The 23,023-nt window shown below is 39.2% G+C and overlaps 1 protein-coding gene across 2 annotated transcripts in view; it reads left to right on the top strand.

Moving 5' to 3' along the window:
• LOC117411044 (ectonucleotide pyrophosphatase/phosphodiesterase family member 1-like) overlaps positions 1 to 23,023 on the top strand; it is a 55,934-nt gene that overhangs the window by 15,319 nt on the left and 17,592 nt on the right. For both annotated transcript variants that reach the window (XM_059025226.1, XM_034018071.3), the window contains exons 2-7: positions 11,617 to 11,689; positions 16,912 to 17,031; positions 18,394 to 18,519; positions 19,353 to 19,413; positions 21,990 to 22,087; positions 22,941 to 23,020. In XM_059025226.1, the coding sequence (XP_058881209.1) occupies positions 11,617 to 11,689; positions 16,912 to 17,031; positions 18,394 to 18,519; positions 19,353 to 19,413; positions 21,990 to 22,087; positions 22,941 to 23,020 (558 nt within the window). The remainder of the gene's footprint in view (positions 1 to 11,616; positions 11,690 to 16,911; positions 17,032 to 18,393; positions 18,520 to 19,352; positions 19,414 to 21,989; positions 22,088 to 22,940; positions 23,021 to 23,023) is intronic.

Below are 23,023 nucleotides of genomic sequence, written 5' to 3'. Positions count from 1 at the left end.
GATAGCGTTTGCGTAGTCAAGGTTATAAGGTATTGAAAGATACATGTACAATTTGTTGAGAATGAAAACAATTCACTTCTGATGGCCTTTTATTTCGCCTCCACATTTGTCGTTGAGAGATGTCCATAATCACCACAATGTCACTGTCAAAGTTCAGTTTGTCCCGCTCTAGTCCAGTCCTATTCATTGTAGCTACAGGAAAGTAGAGTGAGTTAGTCAGATTTACAAAGCTGTTTGTTTTGTTTTGGTTTTTTTTACAATCACTTGAATATAAACTTTCAAGCAATCTGTGATCTGTAGCAGTAGCCAGGGCAGCACATGACAAACATCCTTTCAAGTCAAGGCACTGTTTTCCCAAGGAGCCACAGGAAATTCTAGCAAAATCAAATTCTGCCCTGTCTCTTGCTACAAAACAAACACGTAGAATGATAAACAAACCCCACCATGAAGTAACTATAAATGTATTTTATATATATAAAAAAAAAAAATAACTCCGCTTGGTTTTCAAAATCAAAATTTTCTATAGTTTTAATCAGTTGCCAAATTATTTCAGCATTTGTGGATTTCAAACTTTTTTTGTAACAGACTAGGGTGTAGATCTTTCACTTTCCCTTGTGAAATTGTGTTTAAAATGTTCCTCCTTAAGTGAAATGGGCATACAGTATGAAACAAATTGCAAATAAGATTGCCAAATCGACTAATATCGACGTTTATTTTTAAAAGAATTTACAGGTTTTTTTTCAGTCTATTTTTCAATTCAAAAGCAGAGAATGGGTGAAATCGACCTTTATGCTTTTTAAAAAAAGACAGACTTTTTATGCCATTACAAAACCCCTTTATTTTTCAACATGCAACAAAACCATGGTCACCAACATTCTAATAGAACAACATTCAAATTGAAACAACGTTTGGTCAGTGCAGAGCTATGCCTTGTATAGATAAAGATCCTACACAATTAAAGTCTCAAATAAACCGCAGCATATAAATGTTTATTACAGACATTTTATAGCATAAATTTACGAGTAAAAATATGCACAGAACAAAACAGATAGTTCAACAGAACTAACTTGCACTTATTATTCTGAGTCTTAGCTTCCCCCCTGTCCTGTTTCAGCACAGCTGGACTCGGATACTATGTTTCCATGACACCTCCCTGTGACCGAGTGCTATTGAGTGGCGTGTGAGTGGTGACATCATGGACCAGAAACAGGAACCAAAACAAGGAATGGTGGTGGGTGAAACTGAATGCTATGGCGCTCAGTGCTTTTATTTAATAATAAATAAACAAAAGACTTAAACAAACAAGACAGTTCAAAACAAAACGGCGTGTTGGCCAAACAAATAAAGTTTAGCAGTTGTTTGGTTTTGGTTTCGTTTTCTCTCTCTCCTCGCTCTCTCCGCTCTCATGCCTAATACACTCTCCGCTGAGGGTAGAGAACTGCAGGTTTATATACAGTTACCATCTCCCGATTAGCAACAATTAATCAATGAATTAACTCGGGAGATGAGCGCTATCTTTCATATTTTTATGACCTTGTGATTTGTATGTGTTCAACCAGTCTGTTTGCCTTCGCGGTGACTTCTGCTTTGTACAGTTACATACCAGGATATTGTCTTCATCTCCTGTCCCACGTTTCCTTACAGTTTTCACTTCAAAGTCAGGGTATTCTGCACAATACTCATTTTGTGTTTTCCTTTTGCACCACATTGTTTAATCAAACAAGTAACTGTCACCATATACATAGCAAAAGTATACATACACCTTACCCGCTAATTTCAAAGTCAGAGCATTGAATGACAGACCCTGTAGCTGGCAAATGAAAGTGCACCGTCGGTGTCGGTCTGATGATTGACAGGCATTTAAACGAATGAGAGTGTTCTAGCGCTGCTTCAGGCAATGAGATCTGTCGGAACAGGGTGAAATGACAGTGACAGTGAAACCACAGTACTAACGGACCAATGAGTTGACTGGCAGAGACGCCTAGCTGTTCAGAGCGGAACGGAGACGGGACAGACAGGAAGTATAAAAACTGCACAAGCTAGAGATGATTTCTAAATGATTATTTTTGGTAAGAAAATAAAAAATAGCGAGTGGTTTTATCCTATATAAACCTATTTCAGGCAAACTCATATTTTTTAGGAATTCGTTTAACAGGCTTTATCGATTTAATATCGAAAAGTAGGAAGCCTATATATAACAGAGATGCCAAGTGCTATGATTTTGCCGTAGCAGCTACTATTTTGGAGGGTAAAATACGGTGCTACGACGAAGGATTTGATACTATGAAAAAAAAAATATATACTGTATATAATGTTATATATATATATATATATATATATTCAATCTAAAAATATATACGTATAGCCTATAAATATAGATACAAACCATTGTTTCAGCAGGCTACCATGTGTGTTTTCTTGTCTATTTATATGTACATATTATTCTTAATAATATATTTTATTGGCATTTTACCTAACGTACTAAAAGCGGTCAGCCGGGTTGCTTAGCAACCGGTGTAGGGGGTCCTAGAGAAACTGCCACGCAAATGTTGCCTTATACAATCATTCAGGTTTCATCACCAGCCAGATATAAAAAATGGCCTACTCTCCTCTGTCTAAAAAGTCAACTATCCTGCCAGAAATAGACAGGAATACACTACAGAATGGCCTTTTATTAAAACAAGTAAAATCTCTGACTCTCATGCCTACTGTGAATATTGCCGGACTGACTTCTCGGTGGAACACGGATTGCATCGTTCATGTAGGTACAAAAAAACTTAAACAATTTGCAAAATCTACTGGAAATTTATAAATCTATGTGTGAATTTGTGGTGTGTACAGGCGAAGATAATGCAGTGATAAAGGCAGAGACACTTTTTGCAAGCTTTATTGTTGAGCACAATCTTCCAATTGCTGTTTCGGATCATATCGGTCCACTTTGCAAAGCTGCATTTATGGACTCAAACTTCGCCAGCAAGTACGGATCAGGCCACACAAAAACCACTGCCATAATCAAAACCCTTTCAAATGACATGTCAAAGTCTTTAGCCTTGGAATTATCGCTGGGTTATTTTTCATTAAGCACGGACGACAGCAGTGACACAACAACCAGTCAACTGTACCCAGTTGTAGTGAGATATTATGACGGGTCTGTTGGAAAAATCGTCACGCAATTACTATCGCTACCAGCAATGTAAGAAGTTTCGAGTACTGGAGAGAACATATTTAATTTACTCAACAGAAATTTGGAGAAATTTAACATCCCATGGCAATGATGTGTGAGCTTCTGTTGTGATAATGCCTCTGTTATGGTTGGAGTTCACAAAGGTGTTGCAGCGTTTGTGCGCAAGGAAAATGAAAATGTATATGTACAGGGATGTCCTTGCCACTTGGTACACCTTGCAGCCCAGTATGCAGCTGCAAAACTACCACTATCAGTGGAAGATCTGTTGATTGACTTTTATTATTATTTCAAAAAAAGCAGTAAGAAATAAACAATTAAAACAGTTACAGCAGCTCTGTGACCTCAAAACCAGAGGAATCATCAAGCATGTAAATACAAGTTAGGCTACCCTTTTTATTAATTAGAATCAGTCATTCTTGATAATACTACCATAGCAATCCAATTTAAATCCATTATTTTCATTTATTAATGATTCAACAAAAATGTAACATTGATGGTTGTTGACTAACTGTGTGGCTGAATTTGTTGTGTTGCTTATATAATTTATTAGTACATTGTGTATTTTTGAAATGTAAGCCTTAACCAAATTACTAAATAATATGTATTATTTGACCTGGTGATTGGAACAAAGACCAGACAATATCTGCATGCCTGCATTGTTGATAAATCACTGCAACGTGAAGATGTGACGCTCTTCTACTCTTCTGTAAAGGCATACTTTTCAGAGGCATGCACATACATGCAGAAGAAATTTCCTCTTCAGGATGAACTGCTTAGGAATGCCCAAGTGGCAGACATCAGTCAGCGGGAGAAGGTGTCATTTGACTGTCCGTTATTTTGTGGACAGATTTGGGCTGGTCAAAGAAGATGAAATGAATTAACTGGAGTCCCAGTTTGTAAGATACCAAATTTTCAGTTTTTCAGAGGACACTTTGTCAGCAGACAGGGCTGATGTAGCATGGAATATGATTGGGCAATTGAAATGCAATTGAGTATCTGCATTACTGTGAGGAATGGTTAGGATCACCAGCATGACCGTCACCTGCACACTGAAACTGGATTTCTGCGTTGTACAATGCCGGTTGAACTAAAAGGGATCCGATCCCGGATCCGGGCTCAGATGTTGACGTTGATCAGTGCTCAATCTGAGCTCAAACCTGATCTTGATTTTGATCAGAATCAGAACTTGATCCCACTTTTGAAAAATGGAGGAACTAAACGTCCCTGCTGCCGTTATATCAAAGAACTTTTTTCACATTTTTGTTGGGTCAGTGCCTCAGTTTCATGCATTTTAAATGCGGATTTTTTTCCCACTTAGCTACACACCATACTCCACACTATTAAGGGAGAAAAAGTTTTTATTAAGAAATTATATATTAAATACAAAACTGAAAGATCATAATTGGATAAGTCTCGACCCCCCTGAGTTAATACTTGGTGGAAGCACCTTTGGCAGCAATTACAGCTGTGAGTCTGTTGGGATAGGTCTCTACTAACTTAGCACACCTAGATTTGGCAATATTTGACCATTCTTCTTTACAAAACTGTTCAAGCTCTGTCAAGTTCCTTGGGGAGCGTGATGGACAGCAATCTTCAAGTCATGCCACAAATTTGATTGGATTTAGGTCAGGGCTCTGACTGGGCCACTGAAGGACATTTACCTTTTTGTTCTTTAGCTACTCCAGTGTAGCTTTGGCTGTGTGCTTTAGGTCATTGTCATGCTGAAAGGTGAACTTCCGTCCCAGTTTCAGCTTTCTTGCAGAGGGCAGCAGGTTTTCCTCAAGGACTTCTCTGTACTTTTCTCCATTCATTTTCCCTTCTATCCTGAAAAGTGCCCCAGTCCCTGCCGATGAGAAACATCCCCATAACATGATGCTACCACCACCATGCTTCACATTAGGGATGGTGTTCTTTGGGTGATGTGTTGGGTTTGCGCCAAACATAACGCTTTGCATTTAGGCCAAAAAGTTCCATTTTAGTATCGTCAGACCACAAAACTATTTGCCACATGGCTACAGAATCTCCTCAGTGTTTTTTTGCATACTTCAAACGGGATTCAAGGTGGGGCGTTCTTGAGTAATTGCTTCCTTCTTGCCACTCTACCATACATGCCAGATTTGTGGAGTGCTTGGGATATTGTTGTCACATGCACACTTTGACCAGTCTTGGCCATAAAAGCCTGTAGCTCTTTCAAAGTTGCCATTGGCCTCTTGTAGCCTCTCTGATCAGTCTCCTTCTTGCTCGGTCATCCAGGGTCTTGGTGGTGCCATACACATTCCACTTCTTAATCGTCTTGACCGTGCTCCAAGGAATATTCAAGGCCTTTTGATACATTTTTTTTTATACCCATCCCCTGATCTGTGACTTTCAATAACTTTGTCCCGGAGTTCTTTTGAAAGTGCCTTGGTGCTCATGGTTGAGTCTTTGCTTTGAAATGCACTACCCAGCAGACAGAACCTACAGGAACTGCTGAATTTATTCTGAAATCATATGAATCACTACAATTTAACACAGGTGGAGGCCACTTAACTTGGTGTGTGATTTTGAAGGCGATTGGTTACACCTGAGCTAATTTAGGATTGCTATTACAAGGGGGTGGACACTTATCCAACCAAGCTATTTCAATTTTTTTATTTTTAATTAATTTTCTACAAATTTCTAGAATATTTTTTTCACTTGGAAGTTGTGGGGTAGGATGTGTAGATAAATGAAGGCAAAACAAACAATTTTATTGCATTTTAATTCCAGGCTATAAGGCAACAGAAGGTGAACCTTTTTAAAGGGGACGTAGGCTTTCTATAGGCACTGTATTTTCTTTTTAAAACTCAATCAGTAATATTGTTAATCAGTGGCTATTGCAACTACTCTATGGTTTTATTCACAAGTTATCTAACACACACTTCACAAAACGGTACAAACAGCTGCATGTAGAATATTTTAATTAAATACGGTACTGTATTAAGTTATTTACGCCGCAACTGGAAGTAGCCTACAGCGTCAACCGCTTGGATTAAACCAAAGAGCCTGAACCGACTGCAGATGTTTTTTTGAGAAAACCACATTACTCCTGGAATACTGAGGTAAATGCTTAGCAACCAAAACTAGTTCTTCATAAAATGAGGATAAAACTATTAGGAAAAACATAATTTTTCAAATGTTTTAACTTATCCATATTCTAATAGCATTTGAGCCCTCAGGAGCGGGCTTAATCGTGTGGTAATGCGTTAGCACGAGGCGGGCATTACCACGCGATTTAAGCCCACTCATTCGGGTGCAAATGCAAATATAGCCATTTAATAACTTGACCACTCTAATATAATGTGAACACACATGCAACATAGTACTGTGTATTGGTATAAATACAGTACTTCCCTGCTCTTTGTCATCTGCTTGTGCTAACTTCTCATTGGGCTATTATAGGCCTATAATTTAGGATGAGGGCTGGTGATGGGGGGGGGGGGGTTTGATCAGGGCCGTATTCGGCTCTGGGTTGGACCTGTCCGGTAACCATGGGGATAGCATGCGGGCAGGCTAACTTTAAAACCAGGATGGAATAAACAGTCATGACTGACAAATACGAGTGTAGACTGTTAATTGCTGCACACTTAAACATTAACCACTGGTTTCACAGACCCTGATTAGCACTAATCCTGGACTATTTAATGTTAAATTACATAGGCTAGTCGAAGAGTGGTGCTATCGGGGGTCTGTGAAACCAGCCCTTAGTATGTTATCCGTAATATTTGTGGTTTTAATCACCGTGTAACAAATTTTTTTTTTTTTTTTTGGTTCCTGGGTAGTAAGTGTTATTTCCTAATTGCGTATGCCTCAAAAGTATAGAAAATGGTTATTATTCCCCACAAACTTTTGCTTTTGTGACCAGGACAGTGATATTTTGAAATTTATCTATTTTCCAGAACATTCCAGGTAGATTCAGTGCTGAGTAAACTTGGAGTAACTTCTAGAACTTTCCAGTAATATAAATAGTAGTATAAATACAGGGGCCTTAAGCCCACCAGTTCAGTTTAGTTCCAGCTGCCTAAGTGGATACATATCTGCATTTTTCTGAGATGGCATCAAGAGGCTGCAAGCATCCGGCAGACGCATTTTGCTATGTCTGCGGCCAATTTATCAAGACAAGAGCGAAAAAGTACTCAGTGGAAGCATCTGCTAAGATGTGTGAGGCCTACAAGGCATATTTCGGCATGCCTGTCGGGGATCAAGACAAACCCTGGGCACCTCATTTCACCTGCGAGCACTGCAAAAAAACTCTGGAAGGTAAGATGGACAATTGTTGCTCAGAATTTTGTTATAAAATTTGTTAATTTTTAAAATTGTAAAAGTTTTTAATTTTAAAATGTTTTACAATTTTCAATGTTATTGAAAAAATAGATCATATATGAAAAATGTTGCGAGAATCTCTTAGACAGACATTAGGCATGGGTGAAATAAATGTATTTTTGTAGGATGGTACAGAGGGGAAAAGAGAGCCATGAAGTTCGCTATCCCAAGAATTTGGTGGGAACCCACTGACCACTCAAGCAACTGCTACTTCTACATGGTGGACCCTTCCAAACGTCGGACTGGCAAGAATGCACCTGCTATCACGTATCCGGACCTTCCTTCATCCATCGCCCCGGTGCCACACTGCCATGAGCTCCCCGTACCCACTCCTCCGGAGAGAGAGCAGCCGTCTTTAGAAGAGAGCAGCAAGTCAGAGAGCGAGGAAGACGTTGTAGATCCAGATGACAATTTCAGAGGTGGAGCTGAGGAGAGAAACCCATACTACCCCAACCAAAAAGACCTCAACGACTTGATTAGAGATCTTGGTCTCACCAAGTCCAATGCCGAGCTTTTGACGTCTAGGCTCAAAGCAGTGGAACTTGTTGGATGAAAGTGTGCAAGTTGCAGATCAGAGGAAGCGTCACCAACCTTTTTCCAGCTTCTTCACCCGTCAAGATGGGCTCTGCTTCTGCCACAATGTGACCAGTCTGTTCGAGGCAATCGGAATCGCCTGTAACCAGAATGAGTGGCGCCTCTTCGTTGACAGCTCATCCAGGAGCCTCAAAGCCGTGCTGCTCCATAATGGTAACAAGTACCCGTCTCTTCCCCTGGCTCACTCGGTGCACCTCAAAGAGGATTACAACAGCATCAAGACCTTGCTGGACGCCTTGAAGTATGATGAGTACGGCTGGGAGGTCATAGGAGACTTCATAATGGTGGCATTCCTGATGGGTCTCCAAGGCGGTTTTACCAAGTTTCCCTGCTATCTTTGCCTTTGGGACAGCAGGGACACCAAGGCGCACTACCACAGGCGGGACTGGCCACAGCGGACCGAGTTCTCTGTGGGGAGGAACAACGTCAAGTGGGAGCCACAGGTGGACCCCCGGAAGGAGCTGATGCCACCACTGCATATCAAATTGGGCCTTATGAAACAATCCCTGCATGGATAGCTGGTTAAGTCATTTCTGAAAGTTGTATTGTGTTTTGTCCATGTCGGCTCAGTTTCCCTTCCATTTACATCAGGCAGTTCTTTACTTGTTTAAGTTTTCTTAAATGTTTATGCTATGTAGCTGACAAACACAGCTATGTCGTATTAGAGAAGATATAGTCAAGCCTAATAAGACAGACATGAGTGCCAAACTGGGTAATTTCACTGCCATTTTGTACCACCAGGCCCAAAGTAAAAATTTCCAAAGTACATAAGTTAGTACTTGTATCATCTTGTTCACGTAATATTTTGTAGTGTAAATTGACTTACAAATAATTCTGCAAACACTTAAACAAGCCATTAGCCAATACTGACAACAAAAAGCTGTATTCAATATGACTACAAGTATTTCTCAGAAAGGCTACACTGTGTTGTGCTTTTACTATAGCATACAACGATAAACATGTTGATGGCATTGGTTTCTTCCCAGCTGTTGTGCTTATTGCAGAGCAGGTCTTGGGGTGATGCCAGAGATTACTTTAACTGCAGCCTGATTACAGTTAGCCCACCCACTGTATCTCATGGCAGAGGCACACCAAACATGTGAGGCAACTGTTACATTTGCATCCACGTTTCAAATTAACTAAATAAACTGAAGTAAAATTGAACCTTTGTACCCACAATTCTATTTAAGATAACTCTGTCATGAACATTGAACAAAATTACTCATTTACAATGCCATAACTTGTCAGCAGTTAATTTTATGTTACTGAATATAAGGCATTGTAGATTTAGTCAGTCGCAAACAGTAACTCCTTGATGTTTTAGGGTACAGTGATTACTGGGCAAAAGCACAAACAAATGAATTTTCAGATTTGGTGTGATCAACAATTTGAGGATAATAGTATATAGTAACAGGAATGTTCAATTGTTGTTGTGTGGTTTTTTTTTTTTTATTATTGTTCGGTCTTTGTTTTACTGGCCTTTTTATTATTGTGAAACGCTTTGAGATGCCATTAAAGGCACAGTAACGTCATTCCCTTCTGTTAATTGCTCTGCAAGAGCAAATGCATGGGAAATTATATCAAACATTTCAAGTTACAATACAAATTCTAAGTGTCTGATTTTCAAAGCTTGGTAACTTATTTTGAGTAAATCTCAAACTGAGCAAAACAGAAAATTTTATTTAAGTTGAAATCATGCAAAGCAGATTTATACTTTATAAAGAGAGGTTTTGAAAATTATGCCCTAAGTGAGCACTGTAGTTCTGGGAAACTAATCACAAATGATAAGCAATGCAAATAAAAATCGACAGGTCCTTTTAGAATCAATCACAGTATACATCAATTACATTAAAATTGCTTAGATTTTTTTTTGTAAATAAACAATTTAAGTGCACAGTCAGGCTGGAATCTAACTGATTCTGACAATCAGTTACAGTTTAACATAAACCTTTTTTGTGTGCTGGATTAAATTCAAAGAACACACACACACTTCTTGTTTTAATCTCCACCATTCAAAGTGCACCTGTCAGGCAGATTTTCATCTGTGTAGCAAATGTTATTAAAATTGCATTTGGTTGCTGTGGTAACCTGTCGGGAGGTGAGTGGTGTGGGTAAATTACAAACTGTCAGAACAAGGTGTCCCAGTTCAAAAACGATCCTTTATTTAAACAAACAAAAATCTGCCCCTTTTACCAGCAAATGGTATTGGGGGTGGTGGTATATGGTGAGACTGCAGTCTCAAAATAGTAACACACAGTGATCCCCCAATCCACGTCCGTGCACAGAAAAGTGTTCTGTCTCTCTAAGTGCTTGCCGTGGTGCTATGTAGTGTTGTGAGGTTAGTGCTCCTGCTCCTCTGTAAAATGCAAACAAGGCAAAACAAACACACTCTGGCTTGGTTAGTCATTCAGCGTAAGGGGCATAAGGCCCCACAGCTGATCACAATGGAGTTTAGCAGACTCTCGGCTGTGCGCCCTCCCCAAGATGGCTGACTTCTGGTTGCCACCTACTGTCGAGTCAGCCCACCTATGGTCTTTTATCAATTAGTTATTTAATAATACAGTACCTATACTGTAAAATCCAGAGGACACTGATACTTTAGGATTGGATTTGTACACCCCTGCAGTAGTGCCCTGCCACCAAAACCCTAGCCAAATGCTGGAGAGAACACAAATCCCCTGTACATACACAGCTCAAACCTGACCGGGACACCCCCTGCCATTTCGTTCTTGTCAGTAGGGCCAAATGGGTGATTTTGCATTTGTCTGCTGGGGTCTGCTTTATATAAGTTTCCCAGAGTAAAAACATTGCAGAGTGAAAGCAAGATGAAGCATTGTAAAAAAATAGTGAAGTATGGAAAAGCAACTTAATAAACATGGCAAACCAGGGTAAACTGGTAAATGCATAATATAACTATGGGAAAAGTATGGTAAATGCTGTGTTTTTATAGTAACTAATCCTGTATAATTATATGTTGTGTGATTACAGGAAAAAGGGACTAAAAGATGAGTTAATTTATTGTACAGTATTTATCACACATTCCACTATCTTTTATTGCGGTTACCATATTTTCTGTATATTCCACACAGCAGTCAACATTTTAGTTCCCGAGGGGACAGTGGAATGAAAGGTTTTGGTGGGTCCTTTGCTATGGGAGTGGCACTATTTTGAAATGTTTGCTTAAGTACGAGGCTGTTTAGCTTGACCTGAAACAGCAGTGCATAAAGACCAAGATCAATATGGTGAAGATTAATCTGATAATAAATAACAAACTGTTCCCTCTGTCAATTTATAATGTGACCAAATCAAACTGGCAATCATTTTTGAATATTTCTAAATTAGTTTTGAGGGGCAGTTTTATAGTGACTTCACATTCAGTAAAGGTTGTGTGATGAAAATTAATGTAATGTGTTTTTATAAGTTTTATCTAGTTTACAGTGATGTACAACTGTGTTACAAAAGAGGTACTGTATTTAAATGTGTTAATTTTCTGGCAGGTTCTGCTGCTGTGTTTGCTGATCATAATTCTAGCGTTTGTGTTTGGACTGGGATTATGCTATTCGGAAGAAGGTAACAAATATTGGCTTTCATTTTTGTACATTGTACTAGTGATTCTCATTTTCAGGAAGCGAGATGCAGCTATGCCAGGAACCACTCACATTTTCCAATATAGCAATTCCTAGAAATCAAGATGTTGCTGTACTTCTCTACAAGATTATCCTGGAGAGCAGTGTTTTTAATGATTTAAATTAGTACTATACATACATTACAGTACAGTAAATTGCAACAATTAAAGATTTGATTTTGTAAGTGTAAAAAAGTTTGAACTGACAAATCCTGTCCGACAACACCAAAAAGACATCAAGCACAGGTCTCTAGTCGTTTTTTCTCTGGAAAAAGCAGAGAAAACCTTTCAATCACCAAGTGAGACCGATAGGAGCTGAGAGAAGCTCCTTCTCTCCTATTTTCTCCTGCCTATCAAAGTTGTCTGCCTGTTTAAGCCATGTCACAATCTATGTTCTTTCTCTTGCGTTTTGCTTTTTGTATAGAGAAAAAAATATATATATTATTGATCATAGAGTTGTTGATTTGTGGAGATTTATCAGTCACATTGAAATCCCGTGGACCCCCTTCCCCTTTTTTAAAATCTTTCTGTCTGTGATCTTTTTTCTGGGATGTCCTCTGCTCTGCCTATCCCCATCGCCGTTCTGAATTAGATCAGTAACTCTATTACATTGTAGAGCTATCCATTGATTGGTCTTCCCAACCAATGATCTATTCAATCGTGTTTTCAGCGGCCTTCGGGCCAATACATGCAGTCTGCGCCTCTACCACTCACTTAACAGCTCTGTGCCCAAAAACAGCTGTTTCCCATTCATCCTCCAGATCTCCAGCTACCCCTCCCAGATTCAGAGATCACATAGCGGCCCCATTTCATTCTTTTCTCCCCATCAGCAGATCCCATTCAAAAGATTTTCACGGCCGCCCCACCAATTTCTCCGGATCCAAACAAATTTGTAACAATTTAAATACTACTTCTTGTACTCACTGTTAATGCAGATTCCTCCATATGTGCAACTACTGCAGAGACACACACTCAAAGTCCATTTGTCCAGTCATCCCCAAATGACAATCCAAATTATTGTTAGTTTCCACCCCCATCTTTTTCCCAGCCCTCGCCAATGCACTCCAGCAGCATCTCGATAAACAATCTCCTGTCTTATCAGTGGCCTCCAGTATGGATTTTCTACAGATTTATACAACATCTCATCTATCTCTTATTCATCTAAAAATCTCTGATCAGCTACTCTAGAGCCCTAAGTCGTCTTGTCCTTTTAATTCAAGCCAAAGTGGACAAAGGTTTCATGGTCGGCCCCTTCTCCACTCCACCCTTCCCTTCCTTCAGAATTAACCCCATTGGAATTGCCACCTGGAAAAAAAAACATTTAATTATCGACCTCTCAGCCCCAAGAGGCAACTCTACAAGCAGTATCAACACCTTAATTCCCCAGGAGCAATTCTCCCTTTACATTAGTTTTAGATGCCATCAAATTCATTAACCCTTTGCGGTTCTATGTCGGACCAGGTCCGACATTACAATTTTCCCTTTCCTGTCCAATGTCGGACCCTGTTCGACTGTCATCAAAAAGACTTAAAACAATGGCCAAGTGAGACCGATGAGAGCTGAGAGAAGCCGGAAAAAAAGGGGTGGATCTGAGCAATACACATAGCCCCAGCACCACAGAGATAACACGGCCATAAACAAACAAGATAGCTGCTTCTGCATCCAGCGCTCAAAGAATATCGCAGACATTTGCAGAGCTTTTTGAGATGTTATAGTAATAAAATAATGACTTGGATCACATTATTGAGGAGTTTGGTGATGAAACGAGTGATCAGGAGATGATTTATCAGTATGCACGACTATCAAGAGGTATGTGAAAAATACAGGTAACAAGAGGTGGGGCGGGGCTGGAGATGCAGTACTGAGAGTCCTGTTGCTATGCAGTGCCTTTTAAACCTGTTTTACTGTGAAAAAAAATACTTTTAAACAGCACGTCTAAAATAAACTGCGCGTGTGAAAATAAATTGGACCTGACGCGCCTGAGACGCGCTGAATAAATGGACCACAAAGGGTTAAAATAGCAGGTCTTGGCGCCTGGCTTACAAAAGCCGACATATCTGATGCATTCAAAGTTATGCCTAGTCATCCCTCTCTTCGTCATCTTTTCGGAATCTGCTGGCAGGACAAATTGTACTTCGCCACTCAACTCACCTTCGGCTGCCGCAGCAGCCCAAAAATTTTCGGTTCTCTCTCCGAAGCACTCTGCTGGATTCTTCTTAACTCATATCGGGTGCATTCCTGCTCCATCTCTTTGACTTTCTCCTTATATCCTCAGACCCTCCAGCTCAAGCAATTTCCAGTCTTCAAACTCTATTTTCTTCTCTAGGAGTCCCCCTTTTAGAAGATAAAACCATTGGTCCATTTTCCAGACAAGTTTCTTGGAATCAGTTTAGATAGTTACATTCGAAGCCAGCAGTCCTGATTTAAAATAGCCTGCATCTGCCAACTCCTCAATACATTTCAAGCATCAAAATCTATCTAAGCACAACCTACTATCTCTACTGGGCCATTTCAACTATGCAATCTGTATTATTCCCCAAGGCAGGACTTTTATTTCTCGCCCTTTCTTCAACAGCAAAAAACCTGGATTCCCATGTAAAAATCTCCCCAGAAGCCAGAAAAGACATAACAATGTGGTCTACTCTTCTGCATCATTGGAACGGTCTCTCATTAGTCTACGATGACTTCATCTCTGCCCCTCACGATTTATGTCTGTATACCGATGCTTCTTCCCTTGGATTCGGAGGTGTCCAAGGCAATGAATGGTTTCATGACAGCTGGCCTCATGAAATTCAAAACCTCTCCCCACATCTCAAATCATCAGCTCTCCTCAATCTATCCTATCATAGCAGCAGCTCACCTCTGGGGACACACCTGGTCTAGGAAATCGGTTTTCTTTTTCAGTCACAATAAATCTACCATGCATATCATCAATAAAGGCAGATCCTCCCCCCCCCCCCCCCCCATGTAACTTCTCCGCCGTCTCATATGGATTTCAGTGGCTTGCAACTTCATAATTCAAGCTCGTCATCTTCCAGGTATTTTCAGTAATGCAGCTGATGCTCTTGTTTACAGATCACCAAGTTTCGTAGTCTGGTTCCTTCAGCAGCTCCAATCCCTCTTCATGTCCCCTAGTTACACCATCTTATATTCAACGAAACGCATTGCTCTCATCTACTGTCCTCTGCAAGAGAATATGCAGAGAATTCCCCATCTATCAGGTCCTCCGATGCTACAGGTTGGTCATCATTCTCTTCATTCTGCGGCCAGAACCGAATATCCCCTACCCCATTTAATGAAAATTGGATTGTAGAATTCATTGTCCACGCACAAGACATTCTTCATCTCTCGCCAGCATCCATAAAATCCTACATCTCAGGTATCCAATTTCATTATTGCAGCTTGTCCTTCCTCTCGTCGACACTTCTTTCGATCCCCGTAGTGCGCCTCACACTCAGGAATTTCCAAGGGCCTTCCCCCGTCATCTCCATCCAGACTACCCATATCTACAGACGTCCTTTCCCAATTAATTTAAATTTTGCGCTCAGGATGTTTCAACCCATTTGACAACATGGTGATGGAAGCTATGTGTCTGTCAGCTTTCTTTGGATTTCTAAGAAGAGCAGAATTCACAGTACCATCACTATCCAGTTTCCCAGCCATAGGTATTTGTTCTTGTGATCTTTCATTAATTCCCGATAATCATTTCATTCTGTTCCTTCACTCATCCAAGACTGACTAGCTTCGTCAAGGACAATTTATTGATCCAAGATAAACTCCCATCTCTGCCCTTATTCCTTCCTTGTCCAGGTTCCTATCCATCAAAAAACTCTTCAGTCCCCTAGATCCCCTGTTAATTGATTGTTCCCACAATGTCATTACAAGACACCTGGTTCTCGACTCGCCTTTCTCCTCTGTCTGTCCCCAGTTCTATACCCCGCACTCATTTGGGATCGGTGCAGCCTCATCAGCAGCATAAGCCAATGTTAGTCATCACCTTATAAAAATTATGGGTTGCTGGTCAACAGCAGCAGTCCACTTCTACATTCGTTCTCTTCCTGCAGACATCTCTGCAGCTCCCCAATCATTTGCTAGTATGTCTGGTGTGGGGGCACCCTTTCTGCCAGGACACTACCAGAGGTTTCCTCCAAACAGAGGGGGGTTTTCCTCTCCACCGAGCGGAGGGTTTCATATAGCCCGTTTTACTAACCATCTCTCTCTTTGTCCTTGTTTGTCCCTCTTCTCTGTTTTATGTTGCGCATTGGCACGCAGTCTTGTTTGTCTTCACAGGTGCGGTTCTTGCAGGGAGCCGGTGGTCCATCCTTTTGGGGGGTTCATGAGTCTCACTTCCCCGGCCTCGAGTCTTCCGCAGCTACTCATGCCTTCATTCAAAAAGGGGGGGCCCCACCGCAGTGAGTCAGAGGGGACCACTGGTCACACTGTTCTTTCGCAGCTCTGCGCTATTTTCTTGTCTCACCCAAGAACCTCTGTTTCTCTCTCACTGTGCCAGTAAGAGCTGTTGTCATCTACAATCCTTAAATACTAACAAAACTCTATTCTTAAGATACCCCTGCGGGCACACTGCAGTGCCTGGCCTTGGAGGACTCGCCTCACCTCTCTGAGGGCGGCTCATGGAGACAGGGATTCTCTTTCCTTCCTTCTTTTTAGGTTATGAACCCTTTCGTCCTCTGGGGCCATGGCCCGGTCCATGAGGCAGTTCCTCCAGGATTCTCTGCAGAGTCATAGGATTTGTCTGTATTTCAGGGGATATAAAGGGTATAAGGTCTGGACCCTGTTCTTTGCCGTGGCCCGCAGGCCACTAACAGCTCAAACCTTCCCTGGCCAACAGGCCACTAACAGTTCAAAACAAGCACTCCTGGCCCGCAGGCCATCATTCCCTTGAGGCTAGGCCTCTAAATACTAACCTATATTCTTCACGCAGCCCTAGCTCTGGCCCGTGAAATATTAAACCGTTTTTTGTTGTTTTTAATTTAACCAATCAATAGTCCAGTTTCAGGAATATCAAACTTCCTTTTATTTATAAACGGGCTTTGAAAAGTCATGTTCTAAATTACTCATGAGTTACAGCTTTGTGAAGAGTCCAGAGGGTCTTCATGTTATAATTTTATGTTCTAATTTCTATTTGCGATTTCTGTTTTTGTAACAGGTAAAAGTTGCAAGAACAGATGTAATTTGAAAGCCAGTGGTTCAGGATGTCACTGTGACAGTTCCTGTTTACAGTTGGGAAATTGCTGTCTGGACTTCCAGGAAGTGTGTCAGCAGCCAGGTAAGTAGAATGTTAGATTTTTCCACTAAAATTGAGTTCTAGTGCAGTTCTTTATCTACGGTCTTTATTTGGTGTAATAAAAGTATTGCCATGTGTAAGTAATTAGCGCATGTGAAATGGAAGTGTGGTTTGAGACTGCAGTATACATGTAATAGTGGGCTGTTGTTGGTCAGTTCCTATGAAGAAATACTCCTTTGTAGGTCATAGTTTCCATTTGAAAACAGCGTACGAAATAATTCTTTGCTTAATTTAGAGGATGATGCTAAATTACTCATAGGAAGCATTGCATTGGGGAGAGATTTAGAAAGATAAATCATCATAATCAGAAAGCTAGAACCCAGTACCTCGTACTGTGTGAACCCCATGTTTTATTAATCCAGAAACATCTCCACTTCCAGTAGCATCTACACAAACCCAACCCTCCGACAACCTGTTTCACCCACGGATGCCCACTCCCAATGGGATATTTGATTACTGTGAGATTTAATAAACCGCTCTTGAGCTTGTTATCTATTATTTATTTATTTCTTAGCAGACGCCCTTATCCAGGGCGACTTACAATTGTTACAAGATATCACATTATTTCACATTATACAGATATCACATTATTTTTACATAAAATTACCCATTTATACAGTTGGGTTTTTACTGGAGCAATCTAGGTAAAGTACCTTGCTCAAGGGTACAACAGCAGTGTCCCCCACTGGGGATTGAACCCACAACCTTCTGGTCAAAAGTCCAGAGCCCTAACCACTACTCCAAACTGCTGCCCCCTATTTATTATTTATTATTATTATTATTTATTTCTTAGCAGACGCCCTTATCCAGGGCGACTTACAATCGTAAGCAAATACATTTCAAGTGTTACAATACAAGTAATACAATGCTATGCTAGTAGGTTAATGTAGCCTGAATTGGATCACACTGCTGATGCAAGTCTTATTTTCATCTCTGTAAATTCTAAGTGTTTGAAAAATTGCAAGTGATAAATAATGCATCAGACGTAGGAATATGGTAATTGGTGAACAGCCAAAAAGCCTTTTATACTGATGTATCTTTTCTTTCATAGTGGCTAACTGGATATAACATCTCACTAAATAAATCAGACAAATAGTCAGGATTTGTTGTAAAAGCCAGCATTACCAAGCTGCAATGTGACATGCGGCTTACATTAAAGCTGCAAAAGCTATACCACCACAGCACTAAATCCAATAAACTATTTGAGTATTACTAACCCCTAATTAAGCTGCATAACAAGCGGAAATGTATGCTTAAGTGGTTGTTTGTTAGGATGTTGAGTAGAGATAAGTACACAGTACCCCCATGTGTGTCTCCTTAGGTTTTTAATATTGTTGTTTGCAGCTCAGGACTGGACCTGTACCAAATTCCGGTGTGGTGAACAAAGGCTGTCTAGAAGTCATTGTTTCTGTTCTAATGACTGTTTAACTAAAGGAGACTGCTGTACCAACTATAACAGTGTTTGTCAAGGTAAGAATTAAATGAATATAGAAGCTACATATGGAGTATTATATTGCTGTTATCCTGGTAGCACTATAGTGCACTCTAGCAAACAGTGTGGAGCTGTTTAATACACTAGTGAGGTTGATATGAAAGCTAACCGCTGCATAACCAATGAGACAGTTCAGTGTTGCCAGGTTACACTATGTTTTGTAAGTGTTTGGTGGCCACCTCTAATCAAGTTTAGCATGTATTTGCTTAATTAGAGGTAGCCACTGACCACATCTATTAACATAAACATATTGTAAGTCCATTAAATCTAAGACAAAAAACCTAATATTAACAAACTTAATCTGTTTGTATACAGTAGAACCTGTTTTGGTTTAAACATTTATAATGCTTTGCCAGTGCAAGATCTGTACTCTCTGAGAAATTATAAATATAGTTGCAGCTAATAGGTTCCAATGGGGACATGTCTTATAATGTACAATAATGCCCTTGATCTTTTGAACGGTTTTTAGATATCTAAAATTATGCAGTTGGAAGCAAGCACATTAGACTGTTAGTGAAATAAGTCCTGTTTGTAAAATAGCGAATTAGAAATATCAAACCTAATTCAGTTCATATATATATATATATATATATATATAATATATATATATAAAATATATTAAACAAATATGCCCAGCATGTTCCTTCATAAGGTGGTATGTTATTGTTGCTTTTTTTATGTAGATTGACAGTCATTTTATGAATGTTTCAAATGAAAAGTTTTTCCAAAATACTGTAACCTGAAGTCTTACATTAACATGACTACCTTTTATGATGAGGAAATTGATGGGTCTTTTTAATCTTTTTCAAAGGTGAGAAAAGCTGGGTGGAGGAAGACTGTGAGGATATTGATACACCCCAGTGTCCAGCAGGGTAATATATGCATACACAATACAACAACTGTGTGACTACAAATTCATCTGAAGTGTTTGTTCAATGATAACTTTTGAAACAATATATCCTGAAACCTATTTGAAGAACAGTGTATCAAAGCAATGTGTTCCATCAGTGATGCCAGACTGATTACACTCGATAGTGTGGTGGCTCAGCGCAGTGCATCCCGTTATGAAGCACTGCAGCACCTCAAGCCTACAGCTATGGCCAAAAGTCATCCAGAATTTTAGGATTGAAACAAACTATATCAACATAATTTAGATATTTTATTTAACATCATGTAATCAAATAAACTTGTATTATATCACAAAAATCTACCAGAAGCCATAATAGTAGTAAAGTATTTCATGTTAGTTTTTGAAATGTTACATTTTTTTCAATTTTTCGTAAAGTATATGGAAAATTACAAAGCGGTATGGAATTCAATGGTTAATGTAACATTATTCAGCAGGTTTTCAATTGACTGTTATGAAGCAAAATATGTTCATTCTATAGGGTGGTGCAAAACTTTTGACCATAGCTGTATGTTGAAGATGTGAATTACAGGCTTGTAAAATAAAAGATCCAGCTTCGGTTTGTACTCCAACAGGCATTTTAAAATTGGTAGCTTTATTATGGGTTTTAGCTTTTCGGTTTCCCCCTGGCTGAGAAAGTAAGTCTGTCAGTCAGTGTAACACAGCAGGTTAGCAGCTCTGAAAGAACTTGTCCGTTTTTATTCATGGATGTGGTGGGGGTGTGTGTGTGTGTGTGTGTGTGTGTGTGTGTGTGTTTTTCTTTTGCAGCATGTGTACATGACAAATTGGCGCACAGACAGGACATACAAGCATGCTGTAGGAGTAAATCATCTTAAAAATAGAGCAGATATTTTTGGCATACTGTGTTTTGCCAACTCCAAGCCTTGGGAATTGCACATGGTAATTCACGTCCGTCACTTGTGCCTTAATCTTAAGTGTTAAATCATAGTAGGCAGTATTTTCCCTAGAAATGTATGATGCACTAAGAGTAGAAATGAGAATAGTAGATCAAACATTATAATTGGTTAACATATCCTATTAATTTTAATGCTGTCTAAAGGGGACTTTTTGTCTTTCAGTGGGACAATAATAAAATAACTTGAAACCTTCACTCAGACTGTTATAAGTACAATTGGTATTTCATGACATAATTGCACCTCAACAGTACCGTGAGTGCTTCACACACGAAAAATGGTATTTTAACATTGTGATATTTAAACTGTCCTGGGGGTAATATATTTTCCAAATCCATAGGAGGCTGTGGGGTCCAGTGGTTCAAATCCTGGCTCACTCACTGACTCACTGTGTGACTCTGAGTAAGTCACTTAACCTCCTTGTACTCCATCTTTCGGGTGAGATGTTGTAAGTGACTCTGCAGCTGATGCATAGTTCACACTCCCTAGTCTCTGTAAGTCGCCTTGGGTAAAGGCATCTGCTAAATAAACAAATAATTCACATATTGTGAAATTGTTTAAAGTTTAAGAAATCATCTTTCATATGTATCCTGTTTTGGCAAACTGTCTCTGCACCAGTAAGTGATTAACTTTCTGACCCTAGTGTTTTGTGGATATTGTTGTCAATACAAAACATTATTCATTAAAAAAAGAATGCAGGAGGAGGGCTCGCATTTTAATTTGGACAATTAAATTGATTATCTTCTAGGGGTCCTGTTTTCAACTTCATGACATTTCCTACAGTATGTTTTCACAACTGCCAACATACATCTTTTTTGTGGATATGCTATACATTGCCTCCATTTTGGACTACATATGGCCAGATTTTCAGAGCCATTTCACCCGTGTGTGTGTGTGTGTGTGTGTGTGTGTGTGTGTGTTTTTTTTTTTCTCAGATAGCAGAAATGCACCAAACCAAAAATAAACATCTCTGACATTTAATTTGTGGGCTTGTGTAGTTTTTAAACATTATTATTATTATTATTAGTAGTAGTAGTTTTAGAAATGTAAATAGTGTTATTCCTTTCAGACAAAATTTGCACTAATGATACTTTGGAGTAAATGGCTTTCAGAATCCAGCCCATAATATATACAGCTAGTGGAGTAGTATAAAGTTCATAATATAAAGCAGGCATAAAGTATGCCTCCCAATGTTTTCATCTAAACCACATGTCTACATTAACATGTTTGCTTAGGCGGCACAGGGAATGTTTGACTAATTTTGGGGACTTTGTTTTCCAAAAAATAGCACTGACCATTTAAGGAAATGGCAACCACCAACGCTGCCCACATAGCCACAGACTACATCTTGCACATATTTTGAGCCAGCATGTGGGTTGAGCCACCCACCACTCGTCTGTTTCAGTCTGGTGTTGACACTGGACATTCTGTGTTTTGATGGTATTCCACTGGGGTTTACCCTGCTTTGTTTGTTACCCATTTTAATTTTTTTTTTTTTTTTGGCTGTCCAAAGTAACCAAAGCATTTAAAGGAATGTGACCCTTTGAGAGCCCAGTGGCTGGAGCTTTGAAGAAAATGCTAGGTGTCATTAAAGTAAATATAACACATTTTCACATTTTTTTTACAGATTTTCACACCCACCTGTCATTCTGTTTTCCTTGGATGGGTTCCGAGCTGAATACTTACAAACCTGGGGTGGTTTAATGCCAGCAATAAGTAAATTAAGTAAGTACTTTTATACAAGTAATTCGCACATGCCAAAATCTCTCATTTGCTAAATAAGGTTCTATTTTAACAAGCTATTTTTTACATCATTAGAGGTGTTTTATAAACTTTCTACTCATTACAGTCTTTCTGCTTTTACTTGGGCATGTTTTTATAATGTAAAATAATTCTGTAAATGCACTCCGTAATTAAGAGGGGTTGAATGGATCATGCCTTTTGGTATATACAGTGTACAGCTATGGCCCAAAGTTTAGCATCACCTAGAATTTTAGGATTGACCCATATTTACAAAAAAAAAAAAACATAATTTGGAAGAATTTAAACTAAATTACTCCCTTGCTACCTTTATAATCCAATACATCCTGTTTCCGTTTGTAAAGGGGAAACACCTTGATAATTTCACAGAAATTAAGCAATTTAAAAATGAACTTTAAGCTAAACTTCTCAGACACAGATGTTCAGTTTATTTAAATAACAAAGAAAAATAGAACATTTGAATAACAGATATTTTGAAATGTTTAGTCCACACAGTTGTGCACTTGCAAACATTTTAAAGTACCATGTTTAAATAAAACCTACCTTGATTATGAGTAATTTACAGTATTTCCCATGCAACCACATTTCAGAATATGCCATTGCACATACAATAAGGCATGGTTGTGAGTTGTGTTGAAGTTCTTGAGCATTCCAGATAATTGATTTGTCTTTGCAATATTGGGTATTGACACCACTGCTATAATTAAAAATAAATAAATAAATAAATTTGCCCAGAGAAATAAAAAAATAAAAAAATTGAGTAATATATATATATATATATATATATATATAATATATATTTTTTTTATTTTTACAGAACAATGTGGAACCTCTGCCCCTTACATGCGACCTGTTTACCCTACCAAAACATTTCCCAACCACTACAGCATTGTTACAGTG

The sequence above is a fragment of the Acipenser ruthenus genome, chromosome 6 (assembly GCF_902713425.1).
Source record: "Acipenser ruthenus chromosome 6, fAciRut3.2 maternal haplotype, whole genome shotgun sequence".
In the NCBI taxonomy this organism is placed as follows: Eukaryota; Metazoa; Chordata; class Actinopteri; order Acipenseriformes; family Acipenseridae; genus Acipenser; species Acipenser ruthenus.
Note: the sequence above shows the minus strand (reverse complement) of the source record. Positions and strands in the feature narration are given on the sequence as shown.